Source organism: Pholcus phalangioides, unplaced genomic scaffold (genome assembly GCF_987345545.1).
Source record: "Pholcus phalangioides strain wild (caught in Gottingen) unplaced genomic scaffold, Ppha-v1.0 ptg000013l_1, whole genome shotgun sequence".
Lineage (NCBI taxonomy): Eukaryota > Metazoa > Arthropoda > Arachnida > Araneae > Pholcidae > Pholcus > Pholcus phalangioides.
Genome location: NW_028301606.1, coordinates 19,428,964 through 19,456,712, shown reverse-complemented (window position 1 = coordinate 19,456,712; position 27,749 = coordinate 19,428,964). Strand labels below are relative to the sequence as shown.

At 35.5% G+C, this 27,749-nt stretch overlaps 2 protein-coding genes across 4 annotated transcripts in view; one reads left to right on the top strand and one right to left on the bottom strand.

Moving 5' to 3' along the window:
- Window positions 1-5,487, top strand: part of LOC149078735 (3-hydroxyanthranilate 3,4-dioxygenase-like) — an 85,533-nt gene extending 80,046 nt beyond the window's left edge. For all 3 annotated transcript variants that reach the window (XM_089240836.1, XM_089240837.1, XM_089240835.1), the window contains one exon: window positions 5,337-5,487. In XM_089240836.1, the coding sequence (XP_089096962.1) occupies window positions 5,337-5,406 (70 nt within the window). In that variant the 3' untranslated portion in view covers window positions 5,407-5,487. The remainder of the gene's footprint in view (window positions 1-5,336) is intronic.
- A 12,484-nt stretch (window positions 5,488-17,971) lies between these two features.
- Window positions 17,972-27,749, bottom strand: part of LOC149078734 (melanopsin-like) — a 90,168-nt gene continuing 80,390 nt past the window's right edge. Inside the window, exon 4 of the mRNA XM_089240456.1 lies at window positions 17,972-18,148. Within this exon, the coding sequence (XP_089096582.1) occupies window positions 17,972-18,148 (177 nt within the window). The remainder of the gene's footprint in view (window positions 18,149-27,749) is intronic.

Genomic DNA, 27,749 nt, shown 5'->3' with positions numbered 1-27,749 from the left:
TCCAAAATAGAAGCAATTTTCACGAAAAACTCAGAACTATGAAAAAGGTTCATTGAAAAAAAGAAGTATATAATGTTTCCTAATGGAGAGAAACCTTTCATGGCCAACGTTTTATGTCAGATGTATTATTTGTTCAGAAAAAACTGGTCTGGTTCAAAATGGAACGAAGAATGACAGAAAAACAGAAAGAAATTCGATATGAAGTGACCGTGGAACGTTATACAGAGCACCAAGCTCTAAAGAAAGAGCTCGGCGCTCTCCTTCATCTTGGAGCAACACAGTATTACTACATTGGCATAAAATGATAATATTTGAAGGGAAAAAAAAGAAGAAAATAAAATAACATTTTGTTGTGGAAAATTGCCTCATCCCCTAGTTTGTCACATATTTGATGTCATCGTTCATGAGACTGTCTTAAACATTGTCTTGAAAGATGAAAGAACTAATGAATGATTAACTATATACAAAAAAAAGTACGTATATATATATATGTGATTATGTACTCTAGTACACACATATTTTCTCTCGAATGGGGATATTTTTAGCACAAGAAAAAAAGAAGAAAATTTACTTTAAATTTTTGTCGATGGAGGGTGCTGCACGAAAGCGAATCGCTGAAAATATGCTAATCAGTGTCCTATAAAGTGCAGGGCGTACGATTAAGAGATCATTATTGAATTTTCCTGTTACTGGCACTCACATAAGGTTTTAATTATGATGTTGACCATTGTTGGATAAAATACTCCACTATTATTTATACTATTGGCGAAGTTGTTTTACATCAGCTAACAAATCACCGGCTGAAGCTTTACGAGCGTTTCGAACACAGAAGAGGTTGCAGAAAGTCTCGGGCTCAATCACCTTTGATTTACTTTTGTGCAGCACCTTGCATTGACAAAGATGTGGACTAAATTTTTGTTTTATTCCCCAAAAACAAAAACTCTTTTGTGAGAACACAAAACGATTTTTAATTAATTATCAACCTATTGTGATGGAAATTAATTGGTTGTGATATTCACGTTTTTATATCAATTCCTAACGCTATATGGATGCAATAATATGTTATGGTAAATGCGATAAATCGGTGATTAAGAGCATCGATTATTATGCATAATCACCATTTCGTATAGATAAAATATTGTATTATTCATCGGTCCCGTTGCCGTGTGATAAGAGTTTATTATTTAGATGACCGTTCTTTTTTGTGAGCTGGAGTCTGAACCGTACATAATGAATTCTGATTTAACGAATTTTTCCGAATGGCTCCAAAATAACTCCTGTTTGATAAATTGATAAAACGAACTCCTATTTAACAAGCACCCCGATCGTACCTCGAAATAACGAACTCACATTTAACACTTTCAGCGGCAATAACTCGTCAAACTTGATCTGCTTTATTTCAGCCAACCCGAAATATTTCGTCTTCGAAAAGGCATTTTTACCGTAAAACACGTTTTACATCCCCCCACTTCAGCCTGAGGCCGAGCTAGCTTTTGTTGAAGGTTAGATAAAATAAATACTGGGTTCCTGGTCACGTAAATTTCCAGGGAAATGAACTCGCAGACCAGATAGCCAAAGAGGCAGCGAACATGAAGCTATCTGGACCTGATCCTTTCTATCCTGTTTCGATGTCAACCATCAAAGGAGATGTCAAACAATGGATAGAAGGCAAACACATGCGGCAATGGAACTCAAGGCAGGACTGCAGACAGGCCAAGCTGGCCTTGGGAACTCATCCGAATATTGCCAAAAAACCTATCTCATTGAACAGGAAACAAATTCGACAGGTTATACAGATTATCACTGGTCATGCTAACCTAGCGAAACACCTACACAACTGTGGCTATGCAGATTCACCTATTTGTCCTGCGTGTGGAGAAGAAGACGAAACTCCACTCCACTATGTGGGACGATGTCCCGCCTTCTCTATCACGAGAAGGAACTACTTCGGTGATCATCAGGTGACACTAAGTGATGTAAATGCTCCCAGCATTTACAACCTGGAAAATTTTCTCAATTACACTAAACACCTAAATTCATGGTGAGTTTCGATTCTGCTCTAACTTGAACTCTCATGCATTACTATTTAATAACTTCATGTTGAGTTCTCAGCCATATCTCTCTGAGACCTCCTCTGCTCCTTTTCTAAAAGGGCACCGCAGACAGGAGCAGCCTCAAATTTTCTGATATGGCTTTACCGGTTGCAGTTTTCCATAATCTCCCACATACAGAAATTCAATATAATGTGGTAACAGATACCATAACTTTCATCCCCGGAGCAGCCACCAAACTCTGGGAATTTCCACAGAATAATGTTTCTCTTCATTTTCACAAGACTCGCAACTCATGTTAAACCACTTGGTGTTAGAGCAATGGGCAAAATTTGCCTAGGCTTTTCCCTTATGGGACGTTAAATGATGATGATGATAGATAAAATAAAAAACGTGAAAAAATATACTGTGTTTTTCCCCTTCTTCCAGCACAGTAAAGAAATATACACTCACTATAAATGATATAGAAAAAAAAAATTTCCAGAAAATTGTGAAAACCACACACACGTCATGACATTTTTATATCGTAGTGAGGGAAATAAAAGAGGTGGGCGGAGTAAAGTTTTTGTTTGGGGGGGGGGAGAGCAGTTATCAGCTCGCAATCGGAAAAAAGAGAATAATTCTTCTTGAAAATATGTGATAATTCACGAAGGTTTCACATTTTCAAATGTAGCAGTTATAATGCGGATCAGGAAAATTTTAAAAACCGCTTAAGGGAGTGACAAAGTCCTTGATTTAAAGAAGTTTTTGTGTGTATGCAATCAGACCCCAATGTAACATAAATTAATATTTACCGAACTCTACAGTCGGACCTCTATATAACGAACTCCTATACAAATTTTACGATCGTACCACGATATACTGAACTCTCCGTTAACAAATTACATGTTCGTACCCCGATATTGTGTTTACCTACTTAACAAATTCTTCGATTTAATGAATTTTTGCAACTTTCCATTAAACCGATTCGCACAACAGAGACAGGGTTAAAAGGAAAAAAAAATCATTAAATCCATTGAATATCAAGATCCGACGACATATTACTGGCACTCATTTGAGAACTTTTTTTTTCATATTTATCGAATTTCACCAATTGCGATAGAGCATTACGCATACACCGGTAAAAGTGATAAATTTCAAGCATTTATCAAATTTCACCAGGTACGCTTGGGTATTTATTATGTTTAATCACAGGTAAAAGCGATATTTGTTCTTTTATCATTTATCAAGCTGTCTAACGACGCTTGGCTATTATGCATAATCACCTGTAAAAGTGATAAATCTATCAAAATTTCCAACACGATTGCCGGTTATGCGTAATAACCCATATATCTCATTCACCGTAACATATACACGTAATGATGGTTTGCCGTCTAGTTTATCTATATTACTGAACTTTGCACGGATCGCATGATCCCTTGGAGTCTAATATGTGATTGTGTTCGTATTGTTTGCATTTTATTTTTGAGTTGAATGAAATTCAGATAAAATTTCAAACATACGGTCATACGTCTTGGAATTTCCTAGGAAAGAACTGGTATCGAGTTAAAAAAAAGAAATTATTCACGCAGAGAAACAAATTTTTGACGATAATAGTCGAAGCATATTAAACATGGGTTTTCTAATAGTTCACAAATGAATTTGTATTAAACCTTATAATGGTAGATAACTATCTCAGATTAAATATTAATTACCAGTGGCGATGAAAAAGAAATTAGCAAAGAAGACGCTCTTGGAAAAATAAATTAAAATGCTTAAAAGAAAAGGCAGTAAAAATACTTTACATTTCAATTAAAAATTCGATTTCCGTCACACGGCAGAATTCTCAGCTTTCTATTAAATTAATTTCAATTCTGTTTTAAAGCTTCAGGAAGCATCTGCTTTGATTAGTCTTTCCATTAAATTTAAATTAGAATGCGTCACATATTAATTAAACACCCACGGCGTGGAAATTAAATAAAATAAATTTATCATTAGATAACTCGAGAAAGATGAATTATTTACTTAAGAGACACACACACACAATACACAGTACTTACTCATTTGTATATACAATTTTGTGTAAGGTAAGAAAAACATTTGAAATATTTCTTAATATCAGACACGAAACATACAAAAAAACAGAAAAAATAATACTTTAATTAAAAACTTTTCTCCACAATTACTCATGGTCTAATTTCAGATTCGTGTGATACGAGAATTCGTATAATAAATACGGTGTCTCTGAAAAGATAATAAAATGTTACTTACCATGGGTCTTTTTTTTTTATCTCCAAGATGGTAAATCGGTTGTTTTCCAGGGTCTTGATTTCTTAGCATTCCTGTTAAAGTCGGTTTTCCGAGAAAATGCTTCTAGCAAACGAAGAATTTTCTTCTCCATTTGTTAGGTATTTACTATGTTTTGACACGGTAAGAAAAAATTTTTTTTTTGGTAAGGGACCAATCTCTCAAGTATTACGTAAGAAGATTTTCAGCCATTTTTGACCCCCTCCCCTCCCTTGTCAGCAAAATTCTGCAAAACACTGACCCCCCCCCCCCCCCCCGTCAGCAAAATTTCGTCAGCAGCTTAGAGTAATTCACATTTTCAAAAGGGGTGGTTGATGACGTATAAACAACCTTCAAAACCCCCCCCCCCCGTCATCAAAAGTCAGCAAATCCGAAACCCCCCTCGATGCTGACGTAATACTTGAATGACCCCTAACTTAAAACTCTGTTTAATAATTTTGGCCTTTTTGTCAAGAAGATTAATTTTCATTCGATTGCGCGGAGCTGATAAATGCTCCTCCCAACACAAAATAATAACAATAACGAGGAGGAAGAAAAACTCCTCTTAAGTCAGCCACCTCGTTGGGCAGTTTGCCTGTTGTGGCGTTGTATTTGTATTTGTATTATGCTATTTATGCTGTACGCAATGATCCTGTACTACCTCGAAGGGAAAGGAACAACATCGTCTCTCTCCCCTGCTGTTATCAGACTTTGAACAAAAGCTGACTCTGACCACTGACAGTTGATTAGCAGGACGGGTGGGGGGGGAAGAGAACATGAAGTAAACTTTCAACGGTATGTGTGTTTAGGGTTGCCGTTATAAGAGAGAGTTTTAAGAACCCGAGATATATCTCCGCATTGCCGCTGTTATTGTTAAATATAATTTTAAGTAGGCTAATAATATTTTTTCCCCATTTCCCCTTTGATTTTAGAATCAACCATAGAATTTGCATTCCTTTATCTTCATGAATCACTCCCTATGCAGCATCACTTATATCGGAGACTGTTTATATTTTTCAGTTGGAAATTGAAAAATGACACTGATGGCGTTACTCTGAGCGTTGTGATGAATCCGCAGCCGAAAAGTTAGACGAAAAATTAGAACTTGCCAAAAGAATTTTCTTTCTCATGTAGTTTTTCTTCTTTGATGAATAAAACTATTTTCTTTGTTTCCTGAGTCATTCTTTTTTTTAAATCGATCGTGCTCAGCGCTGCATCATTTTCTCCCTCGCGAATGAAGCTTTTAATTAATTTTTTAATGAGTTGAAGTAAATCGCGGATATCAAAGGAAATGATTCAATACTAGAAAGATTGAGATGTGAATTGGGAATTTCTCAATCTTCATCTGGTGTTGGAGCAAAAATAATTAGTTGCGCATAAAAACTAAAAAAAATGTAAAAATCCCTCGGATAACGATAATCCTTAAAAGTATGTCTTACCGAGGAAATTTTATTCTCCAAAGAATATCAAGAATCTGATATTTTCTTTTATAAGAATATTTTTTTAATTCTTTTTACTTGCAAAAACAAATAAGTATCTGTCTCCACTGATTTGTTGTGGAACAATATTTCTTAGATTATCCCATTAGTCTATTTATGCTCCGAAACTCTCAGTTTCCTAGAAGTAAGGTAGTTAGTAAGGTAATACTCTCTTTATTCTCTGGTAAATTAGTACCACATTTAATGGATTTGTTGCTTTTAACAGTAATACATAAATTATTTTTTTTACGAACGGAGTTTGGATTCATCCTAAATCCTGTTTAGATAATAGCTGCTGTACACCGGACCTTATAAGGCTTTATAATACATGAATTTTTTTGTTTGTTTTGGATCATTGTGACAAAAATTGACAAAAAAAAAAAAAAGGGTTTTGGAAGGGTAATTAAAAGCTGTTTTATTGCTCATAAAGCCATGGATTTTCATTTCCATGATGTGCGCCATCAACGTCGCATTTAAAACGGCAATTATTAGGATGATGCAGAAGTGTTTTGCAGTATTTTAGTTTAATTTTTTGATTTAATCATCATTATTATTACTTTTTGGCGAGATCGTACAGATGGCAAAATACACTACATTGTGAAGATGTCAAGCTCGCTTGATGATCATCGGATTTCTCTACATGGCAGGTCTTAGTTCTTCAGATTCCATAGTTTTAGACTTATCGGACCTTGATTGGTTGTCGGTTTTTTTCAATAATAATGTGATCAACACGTTTTCCCAAGAGAGATCTTTTTGATCTGTCCAGGGAATTTGTCAGTGTGTTAGTAGACAGATATTCATGCCCGAATCCGGTTTCGAACGCAGACCTGCACAGTCAGAAGCCAGCTCCCTAACTGGACTACCAGGTTTTTCTTGTACCCCAAAGCAAAATTTTTTGAACCATCTTGTTAGGTGTCGTGCTATATTCGACCTAGATAAATCCAGTCGTGATCTCGGACACAATATCCTTCTTAATTCTTTACTCGGACAAATCTTTTCTTGAAAGATCTTTTTATGAGTAGAACAATCTTTTCTTGAGATTTTTAGCGAATGGACATTTCTTTCTTGTTTTAAATTAATTCACAGCCTCCATATCAAAAGTAGAATTTTGTTAATCTTAATTTAATTTTTAATATGAGAATGTGATTGAAGACTCCATCTGCAAGACTGCTATCAGCAGACACCCCGGAGGCACCACGCGACACACTGTTTTAAATTAGTCTCAATTGGTATGTAATGCTATTCTGAAAATATTTCGCAGCACATGTATCCGGCCTATATCGTAGCAACCTAAATTGCAGTGACACACTATTTGGAAATTCTTGTGATAGATGCTTATTGGCTGTAATTAGCTGGATGTCCCCGTTTTATTGAATGAATTGTTTAAATGAATTACAATAGGTCTCTTCAAAACTTGAACTTCTGACTTGAAATTACAGTCGAGTTCGAGTATAACATACCTCGTTGGTGGTTCGAGAAGTGCATGTTATAACCGACGTGTTATAAGCGAGGTCTTGAAATTAGCTTAGGCAGCAGTTAAATGCTTGAATAAAATACATTATTAAGATTGTCGCGGTCAAATTAAGCTTATGCAGTACGTAATTGAAATGTAATATAGTACGCAAGCTTGCATATATATATATATATAAATTTAAAATCTGTTAACATCTTACGCATCGTACTTGAAATTTGTAGAAATTGACGAAATTGAACATTTTTTCTAACGTTTTGATGTTACTTAAAATTTTACGATCGTCACGCTATAGTTTATGTTTATTTCATTATCAAATAAAGTAAAAAAATATGAAACATCATGGCCATGTTTACTGGCCACGCAATGTGTTTGAAAAATGGGAATTGACCAAATTTTTGCAAGCTTCATTGTTCAGCTCTTCACCGAGCAGCTCACACCGTTTTGTGAGAACAAAATGACTCAGAACTCACCATGAGGAGGTGGCGGCTCGTCAAGTTCCATCCACACCCAACACAGCCAATCGTCCAAATTAAGGGTATGTGTATGTAATTCATACATTATATTTAAAACAAGTTACCGAAATTGGCTAGGATTCAGTGATTTACAGTTTCTTCTACTGTTTATTTTTCAAGTGAACACGTTTAAAGTCTGACTTTTGAGAAAAATCAGCCATGGCTGATTTTAATATTAGCGTAGATCTCTGAGGTAGCTATCTCTAGCTTCATGTCCACCTACTTTACTTGAGGTCTGAGCAACAAGCTAGGCATATCTTTTGACTGCTTGTGACCGAGCTAGAACTGCACGTCGGGAGAGCACTATGGTGGATCGTATCTACTGCATTTCAACGAACTTCCTTTTCATCATATTTTGTAGCATATAGATGGTGCAACCACATAGCAAAAATCTTTTTTTTACGCCCATTAGATAGCATCTTAATGGGTGTGAAAATCTTGTTGTGCATAAGTCTTGGAGTATAAGTCTGTAGATTGCTTGAATCAAGGAGTAGACAGAAAGATGCTGACACTATTCAGAGAATTTGTCAATTCGAGATACTGGTCCTCTGTGACATTCTAGATTGGTAACTGCGGCCAATAGAGTGCTAAGGCTGCGCATGAGTTAGCCCAATCCTTCTGGAGAACCTGAAGTTCCCTCCATCTTTAAATCATTCATGCCTGCGTGGTTCCACATAAAAAAGAAAAAGTATTTTAGTGACGCGCTAAACAATGTTTTTCTAGCAATTCAAACATTGTAGTATTTATTTGACGACTTCAAGTTGTTAGTCCTGCAATTGAACGCAATGCGTTCTTTGCACACCCTAAAAATTTACTGTTAACTATGACCGTTGATGACAGAGAATATAAAAAAAGAGCTTGGAGATATAGGAGAATTTTAAAAATAAGGTAATCCACCACGATATTAAAAATAAGATCTCACCACCGGGGTTGTATCAGTCCGGGGTTGTGAGTGGTTCTATCTATCTAAAGTTTTACAAAACTTGGAAAAAAAGCAACCAATAACCAATGTAACTGATACGCTTATTGGTTGTTTTACAAGTTTTGTAAAATATCTTTTATCAAACGTTTATAGTTTAGTCCCAGTCTTAGACACATTTTGTGTTAACGAAGATGAACTTTGAAGCTATGCCTGATTTCTCCCAAAAGTCGCATTTTGAACTTGTCAATTTTGGTAACCAGTTTTGAAACTATGTAAATTGACATACATACTCCTACTTTGGATGGTTGATTGGTTTGGGTGTGGGTGGAACTCGACACAGACGCAGCCACCTCCTCGTGATGAATTTTGGATCACTTTGTTCTCACAAAATAGGCGAGGAGCTGCACTATGAACTTGTAAACATTTGGTCAACTCCTGTTCTTTGAACACGTTCTGTGACCAGTGAAGATTGAAATATTAATGATATTTCACATTATTTTACTTTATTTAATCATGAAACAAACATAACAAAATAATATTAAAAAATTTAAGACAAATGTTAAATTTCTATAAATTTAAAGTACGATGCTTGAACAAGAAATGTCAACTGATTTTTAAACTTTTTTAGGGCGTTTTTCCTTCTTATTAGAGGAGACAATTTTTTCGCTTTATAGCGATTTGGGGGGGGGGGGTTCTCTCTCTGTAGAATATAAAACAGCAATAATCACAGCAATAATCAAGCTGATTTCCTTGAGTTAAAAATAAACATTGCTAACAATATGGTCTTGACTGGTATCGACGACAAAAGAAAATACATTAATTTCAAAGTCAATTTTCTAACTAATCACAATTCAAATATCAGCAAAAAGGTTTTAAAAAATATTGTAATTTCCCAAATTTCTTGCATCAAACATATCTGTAATAATGCCAACTATTTTCAAAATGCATTAAACAATCTAAAAAAAAACCTTAATATGCAACAAGTTTCCTCCTTTTACCTTGGACTTACTTCCTCCTCGCACCAATAACTTTAACTATTCACTTTAAATTTTACCCTCATAACTAGGACTAGCACATGGTATGTACTTGCACTTTCTGCATCTATCTTATATATTTTATATATTTTTATACTAACTGCAACTCCACAACTTGACAAAAACATGTTTGTCTTTTTTTTTCTTCTGGTTTTTGAATTCAATGGTACTACAGCAGAACGTCGGGGGATCGAGCATCTATTTAGTTAGGCTATGAAGGCCAGGAAATTATCTCCGAAACGTTCTGTGTTAAGCCAATGTCATGGTGTTCCCCCCTGATGAGAGCTCTAGACATTGGCTATGACTTTTTTCATTTTTGAATTCTTCGATTTATTTCTTTTTGAAAATTTCTTTTTGAAATTTTCATTGTTCGTACTTTTTTGCTTTCCAGTTCAAATAATTAATTTGTTCTCTGTTTTCATATAAAAAATTGATATTATATATATATATTATGTATTATAAGTGTTTGTGTAATTGCATTTCCCCCCAACCCCCTTCCTATTTTTTTTCTCATATAATTTTTTGTTTTCACCCTCAAAAATTACTACATAGTAAATTTTTATTTTACATCGTATGGTAATTGTAATGTCATTGAATTAACTTCATTGTAACAACCAGTGTGGGACCTTGGTGTCTCCTTGGTGGTTTTCATTAATCAAATGTATTGTTATAATTCACCCAATATAATAATAAATTAATAAATATTGAAGAATTCGGTACATGAGCGCGAGTATGCAATTAATTATTGCAATTTTATTATTCTTGATGCATTTCATGCACTGCAAATTCATTTCCACTGCAAATAATTGCATCATAAAAATATTGAAAATATAATTTTTTATTCTGTCCCCACATATACAATATTTTTTTCAAACGATCGATACAATATAACGACCTCCCAATATAACGGCCACTTTTCGTGGAACGAGGAGGGGGGCAGTCGTTATAGCGAACCTAAATCGAATGAGCATTTGAAGATAAATTGTGCTCAAAATTATTTGAATTTGGTTTTCGAAATAATCTTGAAGACAATTATTGAAAAGTTTTATTCTTGGATGATAACATAACCAATTTAATTCTGAATAAATTAAGCGTTGAATTTTATAATGTTTATTATTTCGGAAATGAAGGAAGTGACTTAAACACAACAATTCAATGAAATGCTAACCATTTATTGTCTTTATCTAGCTAGAACAATATATTACATCGATAATTTTACATCTATTTCTTCAACAAGAAATCACCACAGTTACATACACACACACATACACATACGTATTACACACTTCAAATATATATCCCACAATTTATTCAAACTAGATAAGTCACTGAAATAATTTTATTAGAATGTATATATACACACACATATACAGCCGAGTATACTTATAACATACGGTTTTTGTAACCTCCGATTTTTGGCCTATCCACTTCCATATATTTTACCTCTCTTATTAGGTATCCTACTTAAAACATACACTGCGGATATAACATATCAAAAACACTCTCGTAGCTTAGAAAATAATAGCGTATATAACATACTGTAAACAAAAACCTGGCAAAATGATGCCAAAAATTGACTTGTAACGTGTATTGTATGCAGGTGATATCTTGATGCTTTTTTTTACAGAAAGTCGGGGGAATTTTTATAGAAACAAAAGATTTTTATTCTTGAAATAATTAAATTTACTGTAAATACTGTACTTCAACGTGTATAAGGGACCTTCCCTGATTTTCGGGCTCAAAATTTGGAAGAAAGTTGAAAAAAATTCATCTGTAATACTGTCTATGTATAAGAAGCCTCTACTATTTTTGAGACCCAATTTTTGGCCAAAAAAAGGAGGTATTCTTATACACGTTGAAATACGGTAATTGCATTAGTACCCTAATGGTCTGCAGATAAAAAGCACCACCTGTTAATAACAAATATGTCTATTCGAATTATCTATTAAAATCATGTCTTATATTTTAAATTATTTGAATGTTTACTTTTTTCCGTATCTATCACATGATAGATGGCAGTGATAAAAGATTATTGTGATGCGTGAAAGTGGAAATCCGCACTGTTTTAAAAGTATTCAATCGGTACCTATTCAAAGACTATCAAAAGCATGTTGATTGACGACGAGCAAAATTTATGAATATTAGTTGCTTTTTTGTTATTTATTGTATAAATTGACAACTTTTTGATTGAACATCATTAGCATAAACTCAAATAATACCCGTGAAATCAATTACATCTAGAAATAAATGTATTCATAATCTATAAATCCTTTATGTACTTCAATAAATTTCCAAAATTCCTCAGTAGATATGAACCAAAAACAATATTCAGACCATATTAAATGACCATAAATTACCATACCATATTAAATTTAATTATGTGTTGCAAAAGCTTATTTTATCCGGGACATTCTTAGTAATGCACTTTATCCATACACACAACCGCTACACATGTTAATTTCAAGACCTCGCTTATAACATACACGAAGCGGTTGTAACTTCTCGAATCACCTAGGGGGTATGTTATAAGCGAACTCGACTGTATATGCCTTCTGAAAGATGTAATCTCACAACATTTAACATACTTGTGATAAAATTTTATTCGTAAAATACGGAAAGATAAGCTCGTTAAAGCACCATTAAGAAATTATATATGCATGATACACAATTTTGACATAATAGTGGTCACAAATGATGTTCGGTATAGATAGCTAGCTCTAGACTCCATGTAATCTAATTTATATACAGCTACAAGGAAAAAGAAAAATAGTCACCTCTATTTATATAATATCTATTCAAACAGTCCTGAGACGAAACCGTTAAATGAACTTTAGTGATACCCCGACGTAAGTCACCCTACATTTACGTCATCTTGGCCTGAAAATGATTTTTTTTTTCAATATAAGACACATTTTGATCCAAGTTCGTATGATTTTCACGTCGCTTTCTTAGAAAGTGAATGCGTCTAGTCTCTTTACAATTAGGGGGGGGGGGGCGTTTAAAATTGACATACGTCGGGGGTATCGTTGTAGTTCGATCATAATTTCATGATAATTCATTATGAATTTGACTAAAGGCCGAAACACACTGCACTGACGTGACGTGATTATCACGCCACTTCAGCGTAGTGTGTTTCGGTCTTCATTTTGAGATATAAGAATCTGATTTTCACAAGAACATGCTTTAGCTTCTTAACTAACAGGGTAATACAGTATCTATAAATCTGTCTGAAATCAGGAGAAAATCTAAAATTTAAATCGGATAGAGTTATCAAGACTATATATACAGGGAACCCTATAAGTGATAAAGCGGCCTTTATCTCATCAACCGCGACATTCATTAAAGTTATGATTCCAATTTAAAAAATACTTAAAAGGCGTTCAAGAATTGCGCTGTACCAGTTATGAAAGTGAAAATACAGTGTGTCACAGAATAAAAAAAAAAATTAAATTATTATATGGTCCGTTTGTTCTATAATTTCCAATCTGCATATCCTGCATATCCTGAGGACAACAGCAAAAATTTCCATGTTTTTAAGTGCAATATTCGCTAAGATATTTGAATTCGCAAATCGGCGAAAAGTTATGTAAGAACAGCAAAAAGTAACGGACCACGTACCTCATTTTGCACTTAAAAACTTGGATTGTTTTTTTTGTTTTGGCATCAGGAGAGACCACGCAACAACCTTCTCATTGGAAGTCTCAAACATAAAATTTTTTATTTTGTTACACATTGTATTTTCATTCCGAAAACTGGTACAGGATAGCTTTTGAGCATTTTTCAAAATTGAAATCATCATGAGATAAAAAGGCGCATTAGCACCGTGTATAATATATTTCTATTATAAGTAGCTAATAAATGTCTTTCTTCGTCATTTGAACTACATGCGTCTTCTCATAATATTGATATGAACATATATATTTATACACACGTAGGAAAAATCATGCATCTGATATAATTGAAGATATTTTTAAATGCTTCTAAACGACTGTTAAATTTTAAAATCACATTCCTTCCGAATAAAGGATGACTCCAGACACATAAGAAAAACTTTAAGGAGTGATGATTGGTGAACTCAGTCAAGAAAACACCTTTCCTACTAACGAATGCGTGTCTCCAATTGAATTTAATTGTTTCAACTAAAACGACTTATGGTTTTGGCTGTTTTTACTACGATTCAATTGTGCAGGGGTATTTAATCCTTTGGCTATACAAATAGTCCGAAATATGCTCCTTTCTCTACAGGGTCTCCGTGAACTCATGCTCCAAACTTCAAGGGAAGGTAAAATACACATGAAGAAGCTTTTTTTTTTTTAGCAATATGGGGTTGGAAGTGAAAAGCGTTGGCGGAAAAACTCTGATGAGGATCTTATTGCAAAACTTTTAGTCGCTGTTGCAACTGTTTGTGAAACACCTGGTATCAGCTGCCAGTCCTGTATCGATGTTGGTGGTTGCACATTTGAGCACTTACTGCAATTATTGATGTAAATAAAAAGTTTTTTTGTTCATTTTCTCAGCATTTCGTTGTTTTTTCCGCCAACACTTTTCATTTCCGACCCCACATTGCTATACGAAAAAATATTTATTTAAGTATATAATATTTATAAATTATATAAAAATATATTATAATTATAATCTATATATATAAAATTGATTTTCTGTGTGTGTGTCTGTGTGTGTATGTTCTCAATACAAATCTACAATTTTAGATCGATCGTCGCCAAATTTTGCATATATACCAAATGGGACCCGACTTGAACGATAGGCTACTTTAAAATTTCGTCAGAGCACGGCAAGTGCCCCAAATGGGCAAAAAACTGTCCGGTAACAATGGCTTTTGGGCCTCAACAATCACTTTCCGAACGTTTACTTTGGTTACCGTGGTTCCCTAGCAATGCGTTTCAGACGTGTATATGCCTTTACAACGGTTTGTCACTTCTTTAATCCTGTTAGTATATGCCTTTATAATGGTTTGCCACATTTTCAATATACTCTCAGTAATGAGGCTTTTTGAATAGACGTCATAATCCTCATAAAAATCAGTGCTAAAATTGTCGATTTTACTGTAGAAATGCGGAAATTAGTGGGATTTTCCGCCCCATCAATAATTTTAAAAATTGTATTGAATTCTCGATTTTTGAAATATTCAGTTCGCTTAGAGATATACGAAGCCCAGGAGATTAAATATGAAGTAATTGGCCAAACCTATACTTTTGAGTTGGATATTCGAACAATATCATTGATTTCATTTATATCTTCTCAAGTATGAAAATTAATGTCTCCATATTGTCTCTTTTGATATTTATTTGCATAAATTCATGTGGGTTAGGATATTTTAAAATTAGTTATGAGCCCGTGAAAAGTGCATCGAAAAAATTCCACAGCTTTAACTAAGGATTTTTGGAAGCTGGAACACACAGATGGATAACTTGAAGTTCAGGGGGGGGGGGGAATCGAAATACCTAGCGCCCCTTAAAAAAAGAAATATATACATTCATTTCTACGTTTCTGTGTAAATCTAGATTTGTTTATTTCATGAATCGCGCAGGTCGCCATATTGGTTAACTTGGACACGGTTTGTATGTCCCTCAAGAAAAGGAGAGGGAGATATCACGTGATCGGGAAAAAACCCCTCATTGAAGAAAACCCGGGCAGCGCCGGGTATTATAGCTAGTATATTATATATTATAATTATATTAAAATATATATAAATATTTCTTTAAGTATATTTTACCATCCCTTAAAGCTTGCCCATGAGTTTAAGGACACCCTGTATACAAGCGAGAGAAAATTATCCTCTCTCTCTCAGTTGTTTCTGTATGAAAGATTGATGGCAATGAAACTGAGATGTTGCATACTTTGAATAAAATCTAAAGAAAAAAAAATATGGAGTTATAAAGATAAAATATACTTGTCAGAGAATATAGGGGATGGAATAGAACGAATGAAATAATGATAATTAAAGAAATCAAAGAAATAATAATAATTAAAAAAAATCAAAGATATAATAATAATTAAAAAATCAAAGATATAATAATAATTAAGAAATGATATACAATAATATTATTTATAATATAATAAATAATAAGAAATGAAATAAAAATCGAAAAATTAAGAAAAAATAAAAACAAACTAGAATATATATTTGTACGCCATCTATACGTCATTTTAAGAAAATTTAATTTAATGATTCAGATATTTCCAAATCACCAGGAATGACTGAATATGCCACATGGACTATCCTCCAAAAGCGGTGGAAGCAATTAACGGTAACTATGCACACACTGCTTTTATTCGGTATCTATGCAGTTTCTGTATTTTTGCCAATGAGAAATAATCATATTCCTCATTGTTCTCCAATTTGCGAAGAGGACTAATTTAACAAAAACTGACATCGGGGTTTGCCGTTTCAGCATGATCAAGCACTTGCTCACTCCTGCGGATCATATTTGATTTTGTGAGAAGAAAATCTGTAGCAAATCTTCCCCATCTATCATATCTGATGCGTTAAAGAAGAGTAAAGGCCTTTAGCATTAACTAGAGATTATAAATAAATTAATAAATTGCCGCACATCTTGATCTTGCTCAATGTAACTTCTTTTGACATTATCTCAAGTAAGATACATGATGCGGGTAAAGACAAGCGGTTTTATGCCAATCCATAGCCAACGATTATTGGAAGAGATGTTTGGGAATATGAACTTTCCGGACGTAAAACTGTATCAGAGAGGACGGACACGCATTTCATGTGTAATGCTGCGGACGTGAATGTTCTGGAAGCCCAAATACTGTATCAAGTGTGTTCTGCGACAAGACATGTGCCAGATTATTTACGGACAGATCATTTAGCTTCTTTTGTAAGTTGCACGCAAGGCGGTCTCCCCGGTGAAGAGTCTCGTCACAGTGAGCAATAGACCTGCAACGATACAAATATTCAATCATTGCCCATCGCTCATAGTTCGACAAATAGATGGCAGCACTATAAAAAGCATTACACAGAAACAAACTCCATCTTACGTTCACAACACTTTTCAACGCACTTTCCAACAGGTACTCATCGTTAGAAATTCCATAGAGGAGCATGGACGAGGTACACGTGAGGACGCCATGAGAGGCCCGCTTCGCACAGACACCAGTGCAACCGCTACAAGGTTCTAAGATCTGGCACGCATTTTGACGAAAAACAGTCCCGGTATATGGCTTCCAGAGCATTGTACATGAAATACATGTCTGCCTTTTCATAATCTATGAAACCACCCATAACTTCTGTGGCCCACGGTAGAAACCATCACTTCAAGTGTTTAATCGTAGAGCCATCTAGTGGTTCACCGTTTACGCAATGACCCCCGCGTTTGTGTGGCGAAAATTGTATAAAATTATTCAGATGTGTTCGCGTTCCATCACTCGTCAGAGTTTTGTCTATGAGTTCTGAATCTTCCTGTACATTCACAGGTATTTTACTCTTCCATGCGAAATTTGGCTCGGATTCGAGTGTTCCAACAACCAATCGACCGCTAGGCGGCAGTCGAGTGGTTTGGGAGCTCTCCTCTCACTGTGCAGGTCTGAGTTGGAATCCCGGTTCGGGCATGGATGTTGTCTACTAATATTAACAAATTCCCTGGACGGACCATGCTGATTCTTTGGGAATGCGTGGGGATCACGTTAATATACAAGTATATAATAAAAAAAGAAATATCTGAGCTATATCAATTTTTGTGACGGATTATTACAGTATATTGGGCATACTTGATGCATTATCAGACACTATTAGGAAAAATTCGTAACATTTTTTGTCATATTCACTTATCACAAGATACTATCACACGTATTTTTCAGCTTCTTTTCAATCAACGACTACTTTTAAAGCAATTTCAACAAGATACTGCTCTAAACGAGATAAAATCTTTCCGCTAATTCTAATCTATATGAAACCATACAATAGTAATTATTCTTAATAATACCACATCGGATTCCATAAATTCGCAGGAAGTATTTGAAATTTTTTTTAGCAAGAATATCTAAGATATATATTTTTTAAAGTAGGTAAAAGCAAAACAATTCTAATTCATGAGGTTTTACTTTCCTCAAATCACAATACACAATCATGAATTAACATGCACACACACACACACACACACACACATATTTAAACGTTACTCTTTTTTTAAATGTTCATTTTTTCTGTGACCAGCTCAAGAAATGACGTATACGATATTGTGTTTAATAATTTTTAGCTCAAACTGCACTCCCCATGTTGTTTTGTTGCCTTTGTAGTGGTTGAACATTCTTGCTGTTAACCAGTATCATAGCATTGCTGTAAACGGTCTTGCCAAGTGTCTCCAAAGTATATTCGGCACTCGTCTCGGATTCTTGCTTTCGACTTGGAAAATGGCTCAAAAATGCTTCTCGCATCTGTCAAAATACCATTCAAGAAAGTAAGGTGATGAATGACATAATAAGAAAACTAATTATTAAATAAAATTCTTCTGTACAATCAACAAAAAAAAACCTGTTTTTGCTCTGACTTTTAATTTTTTTCTGTCATTTTTTCAGAATTTTTCATTGTATTTATATGGCTACGACTAGAAATGACAGAAAAGTACAGAAAATCGTACGCAATTTTTTAATTCAAAAATTTTTGATTCACTTATTACATTTGCATTTTAAAGTATTATTATTTTCAAAAGCTCTTATTTGAGTTTTTTTGAGCATCGAATATAAATAATCTAGTTTTTAGATCGATTATATCTAACTGAACTAGGTTATGTACCTATGTAAGTAGATTTAAGATTATGTATCTAGATATCATTATATATTGCTGTTGCATGAAACCACAGCGTTTGTGTAGATTTAGTTAAAAACTTACTTTTCGTTGGCGCCCTCTGAGGGCAAAAATATACGATGGCACGGAAAGTCAATTTCGAGAAGGAGCGGATGCCCGCGTGTGACACGGGAGGGTCAGACAAGTGGTTAAACTGTAAATATATATCCACCGTGAAACTCAGGAAATAAGCGATTATGTGCTGTTTGATTTACCAAACCTTTCTCGTTTATGCCCTCTTTGCACAGGGTCTTAATGTAGATACTTTTAAAATTCTTAAAAATTGAAGGAATGTTGTGGTATATTTAAACGCGGGCTACAAAAAGTCTTTCTCACAAAGGGGAATTTTTTTGGACATAAAAAAAGGAATCATTTAAAATTTTTGTCGATAGAGGGTACTGTAAATCAGTCCGCCAGGACTGGCTTCGAAACTTTCTTGAATCTCTTCTGGGTCCGAAATGTTAGTAAAGCTGCAGGCGGTGATTCTCATGTGTCTGAGGGAAAACATTCTTACTAATAGTGCTTCATCCATTGATCTCAACATCAAAATGAAAATCTCATGAAAGCACCAGCAACAGGAGAGAGAAAGGAGCTGTTAATAGTACAACCTTCATTTATAGGACTCTAATTTTCATGTTTCCAGTTGTTTGCTTTCGCCCTCTGTCAACAAAAATTAGAACTGATTTCTTCGTGTACAAATAAAACTCTTCCTTCTTTAAGGTACAGCGGAACAAATTCAAATAATTAAAATGCTTGCTGGTGTTTTTTTTAAATATATTTGGAAAAATCTTCTCAAACAGTACGAAATCCAAACAAGCATGAAACCAGATGATGCGGATAATACACACTTAAGGACATAACATTTTAAGTTGTTTGAAATAATTTTAAATGTTTATATTTTTGATATATATGGTTAAAAATATTTATTAAGTTATTGGGATAGTCAATATGGTTCTTCCTCACCCAGCATCCGTTAATTTGTAATATTTTATTTAATAAGAATTTGAGCTCCAGAGAACCAATCCAAGCATATTTGAGCTCTTCATCATTTTTTTTTAAATGGATTGACTTTGTCATAGATCAAGTCACCTTCACTGCTGTAGTTTGGAAGAAATTTTCCCTTTAAAACGAGCACAACTGTTTATTACCATTATGTGTCATTTCACAAATTTTAAGCGGTGAGTTGTCCTAAAAGTGTGTGTGTTGCGCATCTAGCAGTGCGTGCTTGCTTGCGAAAACTCAGTGCCACCATTATTTATATTTCAATTTGTGAGTGAAATGTATGATATCGGTAACCCCTGGCAATAATAATGATGCTAATGGTATCTCGTTCCTTGGCAGGACTTTCGATCACAACCAAAAGTTTTATATATATATATATATATATATAATTTGAAGGTCTATATATTTTATACAGTGTTCTGCTAACAGCCTCAGATGAACCATTAATATTGCTTTAAATTAAAACACTTAACTGTACAGTCAAACCTCGTTAATGAGTCACTCTTGGGAGAGCAAAAATATGACTTATTAAGCGGAGTGACTCGTTAAACGGAGTAAGCCATAGCTGTGCCAATTCATGCCTGAGGACAATTGGGACTTCCAAAAAATGACCAGGTAAGCGGAGTGACGTGTTAACCGGGTGACGCACTAACGAGGTTTGACTGTATTTATACGGATATCTGTGCTTGAAAACAAAATTTGTTGCTCTGTCTCTCCGGAGGAAAACAAAATAAATTTCCTGTTTTTAAGTGTAATATTCGCAGACATATTTGAATTCCAAAAATAGAAAAAAATTCGAGAAAAAAACAGCATAAATGAGGGGGGGAAGCATTTTCCGTAGATTATTCTGCCCCCCCCCCCCCGAATTGTTTTTCATTCTCTGATTTCAAATATCTCTACAAATATTGGACTTTAAAAATGTAGAATTTATTTTGTTGTCATCAGGAGAGACAGGGAAACAACTTTCTAATTGGGTTTTTCAGCTCAGGCTGTCCGTTTTTCAAATAACTATACAGCCTTTTGCAACATAAAGGACGTGTCTGAGTTCCACGCGTTGTTCGGATACTTTTTCTAACTGGAAGTCTTCCTCCAGAGATAACGGTTCGCCAGTAAATTGCATTGTCAGCTGTTGGCTATGCACCCTGTATATTTGGTTAGTGATGGTTACTCTTGTAAAAATTATTGGGATAATGAAACAAACTAGGCTTTCACGGACATCATGTAATGTAGAATTGATATTTTTCGGGGGTTTTTTGGCCCCGAAATTTAGTGAATTTAGAATCTGTAGATACTTGAAAATATTCGTCACCCGCGAACGAAACGCCGAAAGGTGAAAACTTTCTGTCATGTCAGCCGGAAAACCCCGGAAACAATAAATATTACTTTATTCGCGATAGTCAAAATACAGTTCTTATCGAACATCATTTAATTTGCAATACAGAAATCTCGATACAACGATACTCTGCGGACCAAGAAAGAATATCGTTGTGGAGGGATTATCGTTATATATCGAGAGGCAGCAGTTCAGTATTAGTACAGACATTTCCGAACAAGACACGAAAGAATATCATTGCAGAGAGAATCATCGTTACATCGAGTATCGTTGTAGCGATACGTTATTTCATATGAATTCAAGCTCCACCAATCAATATTATTCAACCAATTTTTTTATACAACTCCTTCAATCATGGCAAGTCAAGGTTTTCAAAGAAATAATTTTTTTTCTCCGGATATAGATGTCAGTTTTCAAAGACGAAGATTAACGTAATGAAGACAACGCATCCGTCAGTATAATGGATTCAGATTGACATTAAGAGATACTATTGAATGAGCTAATCTTCATTTTTACGGCTTTTAATGAGAAAATAAGTTAACAACGTTATATTAATAACTAAAGCCCGGACTATAGGTAAATTCATACGTGCAGATGCATCTGCATTTATTTTTTTTTGGCATTAATGCATATAAATGCTTAAAACCAAAGAATTTTCAGAAAAAAAAATGCAAATTTTTTAATTTTAGTATTTAAAGCTCAATCATCGTTCTTTTATAATTTTCAAATGAATATTGCTCATAATATTTTCATAACATCGGCTTTTTGGCGCAGGTGAGATTTAGTAAATTAATGGACATGTTTGGTGATATTTTTCTAATATCAACTGCTTATTTGTTATAACGCTATTTTTAGAGATAGCGTCAAAAATGCTCAATGTTTTAAAAGTATAGTTAAGCTATTTTTAGAGAAATAGAAGCGAAATTATTTTTTTACTGGTGAATGAATATGCATTAAAACATACGTGATTAGCCTATGGCTTTCGGACCAGATGTGACCCTCGGAATCATCTGATGTGGCCCGTGAATTCTAACTTAATTTTGTAAACCTCAACTAAGTGGTACACTTACAGATCACTATTAAGTAACCCACGGTGCAGTTCTAAATAATTTAAGTGGCCCACGGAACAATTATAGGTCTCTCGAATGGTCTGCGACACCGTTCCAGAGCGCTTAAATGGCTCTATCCCACATACTGCAGCAAGGACCCCTACGCTGGGATCTTTGGTGTGCCATGATACAGTGAATTTATAATGTGAAAAAACAAAGAATCTTCCCGGGCTCAGGGCTGGAGTAGTGTCAGCCGCACCCTTGTAGAGACCATGGCCCACTGCACATTTCCAGATCACTTAAGTGCCACACGGCAAGTTTCCAAACCAATGAAGTGGCTCACACTCTCTACAAGGTTGAGCACTCTTGCACAAGAGATAGAAAATACATGTTTTATAAAACATATCTGCTTTTTCTTTGCATGGCGATTTTTTTAACGAACATTTTCTCCTTTTTAGGTAAACATTTTGGAATTTTTTAACTTTTTTTTCTAACTTCTTTAGTGAAATATTTTGTTTTTTTAAGAGCACATTTTGGCATTTTAAGTGCATATTTTGGCATTTCAAATGCATATTTTGGTATTTCAAGTGCATATTTTGGCATTCTAAGTGCATATTTTAGCATTCTTTAAGTGCATATTTTGGTATTTTAAGTGCATATTTTGGCATTCTAAGTGCATATTTTAGCATTCTTTAAGTGCATATTTCTTTTTTTTAAAAACATATTTTGACATTTTTAAATGCAGTTTGCATGATTTTAGAGCATATTTCGCCACTTTTTTTAGTGTATATAATCCGGGCGATTTTGGACTGATTGCTTTGTTCATGACGGTACAAAATGGGACACGCTTTAGAGAGAGAGAGAGAGAGAGAGATGCGGCCTCTCTCTCTCTCTCTCACACACACACACCATTTTTTCTTCCAATGGTTCAAAGAAAATTTCATTCCATGCTTATTACTTTTTCCATATTTTCGATGCTGTTTCTCCAATTTAGAATTGTATTCGAAGATGATGTCACTCTACGCTATCCATGCAAAGGTTTTTAACAGCGAAGATATATTTTTGGAAGAGAGAAAATTTCACCAGCTAGGGAGTGGGTTCGAATCCCCGCAGGCCCGTCATTTAGGGAGGGCGAGGGGGGATGCGTTGCCCCCCCCCGGCTTTTGAAAATACACTAAAAAGGGGATATATATATATATACACTCATTGCCATAAAAATTTGCGCACCCAGAAGAAGTCGTTAAAATGAAACGAAATTTTACACATGTAAGTACTACGTTGATATAAGTAAGTGATTAGAAAATCCAAGAAAAAGGATCATTTATTGCAGAAAAAAGTACAGATGAACAGAAGTTTTAGTACTCTGTTGGACCCCCTCTAGCGCGAATGCACGATACGATACGAGCGGGCATTGAGGCATACAAGTTCCGTATGATGTCCTGAGACATCTCGTTCCACAGTTGCTGTAAATGCGCCTCTAGTTCGACCAACCTCGTAGGGTGTCCAACTTGCCATCCCAAATGATCCCAGATATGCTCGATTGGTGACAAATCTGGGAACAGAGCAGGCCAGGGAAGGGTGGTAATGTGGCGGAGGCAGTCTTGTGACATCCTTGCTGTGTGTGACCTAGCATTGTCTTGTTGAAAAATGGCTCCTGGGAGCCCTGCCATGAGTGGCAACACATGTGGCTGAAGGATGTTATGGACGTACCGTCATTGTGCCGTGCATCGTAAGCAATGGCACCCCATACCATGACACCAGCTGTGGGCCACTGTAAAGCGAAGGCAGAATTGAAGCGTTCACCACGGGGCCTCCACACACGAACACGATTGTCATCACTGCTCAAGTTGAATCTCGATTCGTCGCTGAAGACGACCTGGCTTACCTGTTTTATACTCCAAGGAGAACGAAGTTCAACGCCCTCTAGTGGCATTACGCAATTCGCAATCACGCTGCATTTCTAATCATTTGCATATCTGCCCGACATGCACCTTCAGGCCAACTTTCGTTTCGATCCCACAATTATTTCTTGGTGCGCAAATTTTTATGGCAATGAGTGTACAAATATATATATATACATTGAGTACGTGTGTTTTGCCCCCCTCCCTCCGGAAAAAGTTGAAATGACGGCCTGAATCCCCGCCGGGGCAGTTGAATTTTCCGTCTTTCCAAAATATATCTCCGCATCAGAAAGCTGTTAAAAAACTTTCTATAGAATTGTATTCCATATCATGCATAAAATAGATATTTCTTTTCAAAATAACTGATTGAAAATATAGCGGCAGCATCTTTTCCATTCCTATTCCCGATTACGTTCCGTTATTTCAGATTTTTCTATATATTCGTGGATCAGGCGACCTAAATATTTAAAACTGCCTACCATGTTGGTATTTTTTGCATTCATCTCCGGGGGGCTTCCCCATCCATATAGCCAAGATTAATAATTCAAGATTTCATTCTGGCATCGTTTAAAAATTCAACTTCTTCTTTGAAGCGGGAATGGAACAAATGTGACTAAAAATACTTTTGGTTCATGAGTAAAAAGTTGTTTCAGAATCCAAGTCATTGAAAAAAATAGTTATTTGAACATCGATATTTGGAATTGAATAACGAAATACATCTGTAATCAACAGTTCGTCGTAGAGGTATGGCTTCAATTTGAAAAATGCTCAAAATGTGTCCAAGTTTATACCAGTTTTGAGAGTAAAACTACTGTCACAAAGTAAAAATTAAAATTTTTATACGGTCCCCTTTCCCTCTAACTCCCAACTAGAAAGTTGTTGCCTTGTATTTTCTGAGTCCAACAGAAGAGAATTCTTACGTTTTTAACTGCGATATTCGTAGAGATATATCTGAGGTCATAAATCGGAGAAAAGTTGGGAAAGGTCAGTGTTAAAATGAGGGAAAGGAGCTTTATGTGTGCGTTCGTTTTTGCTGTTGTTCCCCAATTTTTCTCCGATTGTTGAATTAAAATATCTCCGTGAATATTGCAGTTAAAAATATGTTATTCTTTTTATTTCTGTTCTCAGAAAAGACAGCACATTAACTTTCTAATTGGAAATTAGAGGATAAAGGGACCGTAAGAAAATTTAGGTTTTTTTTTATTTCGTGATACTGTATTTTCACTCTCAAAACCGGTACAAGGTAAATTTTCAACGCCTTTAATCATTTTTTTAAATTGAAACTATCTATACATGTACGACGGACGGTTGATGAGATAAAGGCCGTATCATTAATTACCAGTACGCCCTATATATATATATGCAGTTAAATATTTCATTAAAAAAATCGTAAATGATCAATGATTATAATTTTTTAAGAATGATGAATGAATAGAATTTCTCATATTAAAACATGTTTATATCAAGATTTTGGCAAGAATCACTAATATATTTGCCGTATAGTGTTGCGCATGTTCAGTACATCCGGCTTCCATTTGAAAAGTCTCCCAGAAATCAGGCTCTGACCTTCCACACGATACGTGCATATCATGGAAATTCAGGCATCTACCATTTTCACTAAGCAATATGGAAAATGGATGGCAGCACCACTATAACATACATGCATAATTCTGACAAAATAAATACGTTAGGGCCGTATACAAACACATATCACGTCACATCATGTAACCACTTCATTAGAAATTCGTCAGGGGAATGTTTACGAGCTGCATATACAGTTAAGTAACAGTACCTTCGTCCTGGGGCCCTAATTATGGCAGACATTGGTTGAGAAGGTACTTTACTAAATTGGGCAATGAAGAGAGGGCATCTTTTTATTATGGGCAAAATCTTTTTTTCAGCGACCTCGTTGGGCATTTTGTCTGTTGCGGCCTTTGTATTTGGATTTGTGTTAGAGGGAGTATGAATGACAGAAACCCCCGAAATTTGCGTCGTCTTTAAATTTCAACACGAAGCTGATGTTAAATTACTGTATTGCAACAATAAAATGGGCCAATATAATTTATGTACATTAAAATGAAGGCCGTATTATCACTTCTCTTAACATATCAATATTTCAATGCATTTGAATGTGGTTTGCTGAAAAAAGTATTTTTACCGAGGGAGATTTTGGCTGTGAGAAAAAAAAATCAGCTGAAACTTTGGTCGATAGAGGACACTTTGCACACAAACGTAACGTAGAATTACTGAAAGTCAATTTATTTATTAAAATCTAAAAAAGACTGCTTATGTTACGCTGGTTGATGATGTTCTGACAATATTTATTTGCACCTATGCAAATGTCTACCAGTATAACCCAGAGCAGAGAAAAAAAGTTCAAGATATATGAAAAACTGGCTGTTTATCTAATGCTGGCCCATTAATACCCACACCCTCTCACATGCCGGACAAGTACGCTACTACCGATACAGAAGCACATAAAATATCTCTTCTTTGGAGCGTATGTAGGGTATTGTATACTCACACTGAGTTGGCCTCTGGCTACGTCATGCAACGTCACGATGGGCGATTCCATTTATCTTCTTTTAATAAAAAGGTCGCAAGAAAAAAGAGCAGGTTTGTATTTTCCGTTGGCGTCTTTTGCGCTATTTTAGTGAGCTTTTTCCCTTCCCCCCCCCCAACGTTTCCCCTCCTTGGAAAATGAACCCTCCCTTCGTGCGGCTAAGTATGGGCGTACAATAGTTGTATGTTGCGACCAGCGAAATTAATTATTTCAAGTGTTAAAGGACACTGCTCAAAGAGGAAACAACATTTGCTTCACAGAACAGAGCCGTACGTACCACCACAGTGATATACTTGCATTGCTCCTCACATCGCAATTCCAATGGAACGTACAAGCGGCAGCCATTTAATTATTTTTTGATCATTTCTGTCGCACCACGGTCATTTTCTGCACACGAGGGCTAATTAGACCGGGACCTACAATTTATTGCCGATTCCGAACGACAGGCTTGTTTTTTATACTCGTCGAGGGGTTGGTGCGCTAACCCCTCGATGGGGGACTCCCTGCGGTAGCAATTTTTGCTGCGGTCAAATCGCCGTTTTTTGTTGTACCCCTGTGTCAGGAAAGTTTTCTGACAAGGACGAACTGGGTATCGAACTCGCGACACCTCTAAACATCCTTTGGTACTTTAGGCGAGCATCTTATCGACCGGGCTACCGCGCCCGGCAGCCATTTAATGAACAATTCATAACTTTCGAGTTTCTTACTCGTAAGAGACTTATTTATTGAAAATTCTCGCTACTCCCGCGAACGTAGCGGGGTGTTACATGAAGACTTTCAACCATACCAGAGCAAGAAAACCTGGAAGCTATGAATTGTTCATTCCAATGGGGCAGTTTCTGAGGAGTAGATTTAGTAAAGATCGACTAGACTAGGGTGGATGTTTACCTTTCAGGTCACGTCTAGTCCCAAGTGTGGCATAATAGCCCATCAGCGGAGGGTGAAAATGCCATTAGCTGCAAAATCTCCGGCATTCATCCGGACTCTTGACAAGCAACATGCTTCATTTAGCGGCCTTCTCGATCTGTTCAAGGTGTAATTTCAGTGCTGGTGGACACGCAACACAATATCCGCTGTGATATTCCGCAAACTAACGCAGTTTTTCTACCGGATAAATGGGATTTTTATATGTGAAGTTCCGTCTATAGACGAAAATCTAAACTATTATTAATAATAAACATTTTCCTTTACGAGAATGATATTTTTTTTTCTCGAACCGCAGTCAAACGCACTAGTTAGTCAATTTAGTTGCCGCTGTGGAAGTCGAGTGGCCAGAGTGACGGACTCGCATCGCAAAAACGCGGGTTTGAACCCCTATAGTCACCACAGTAGTGGTCGGATAAA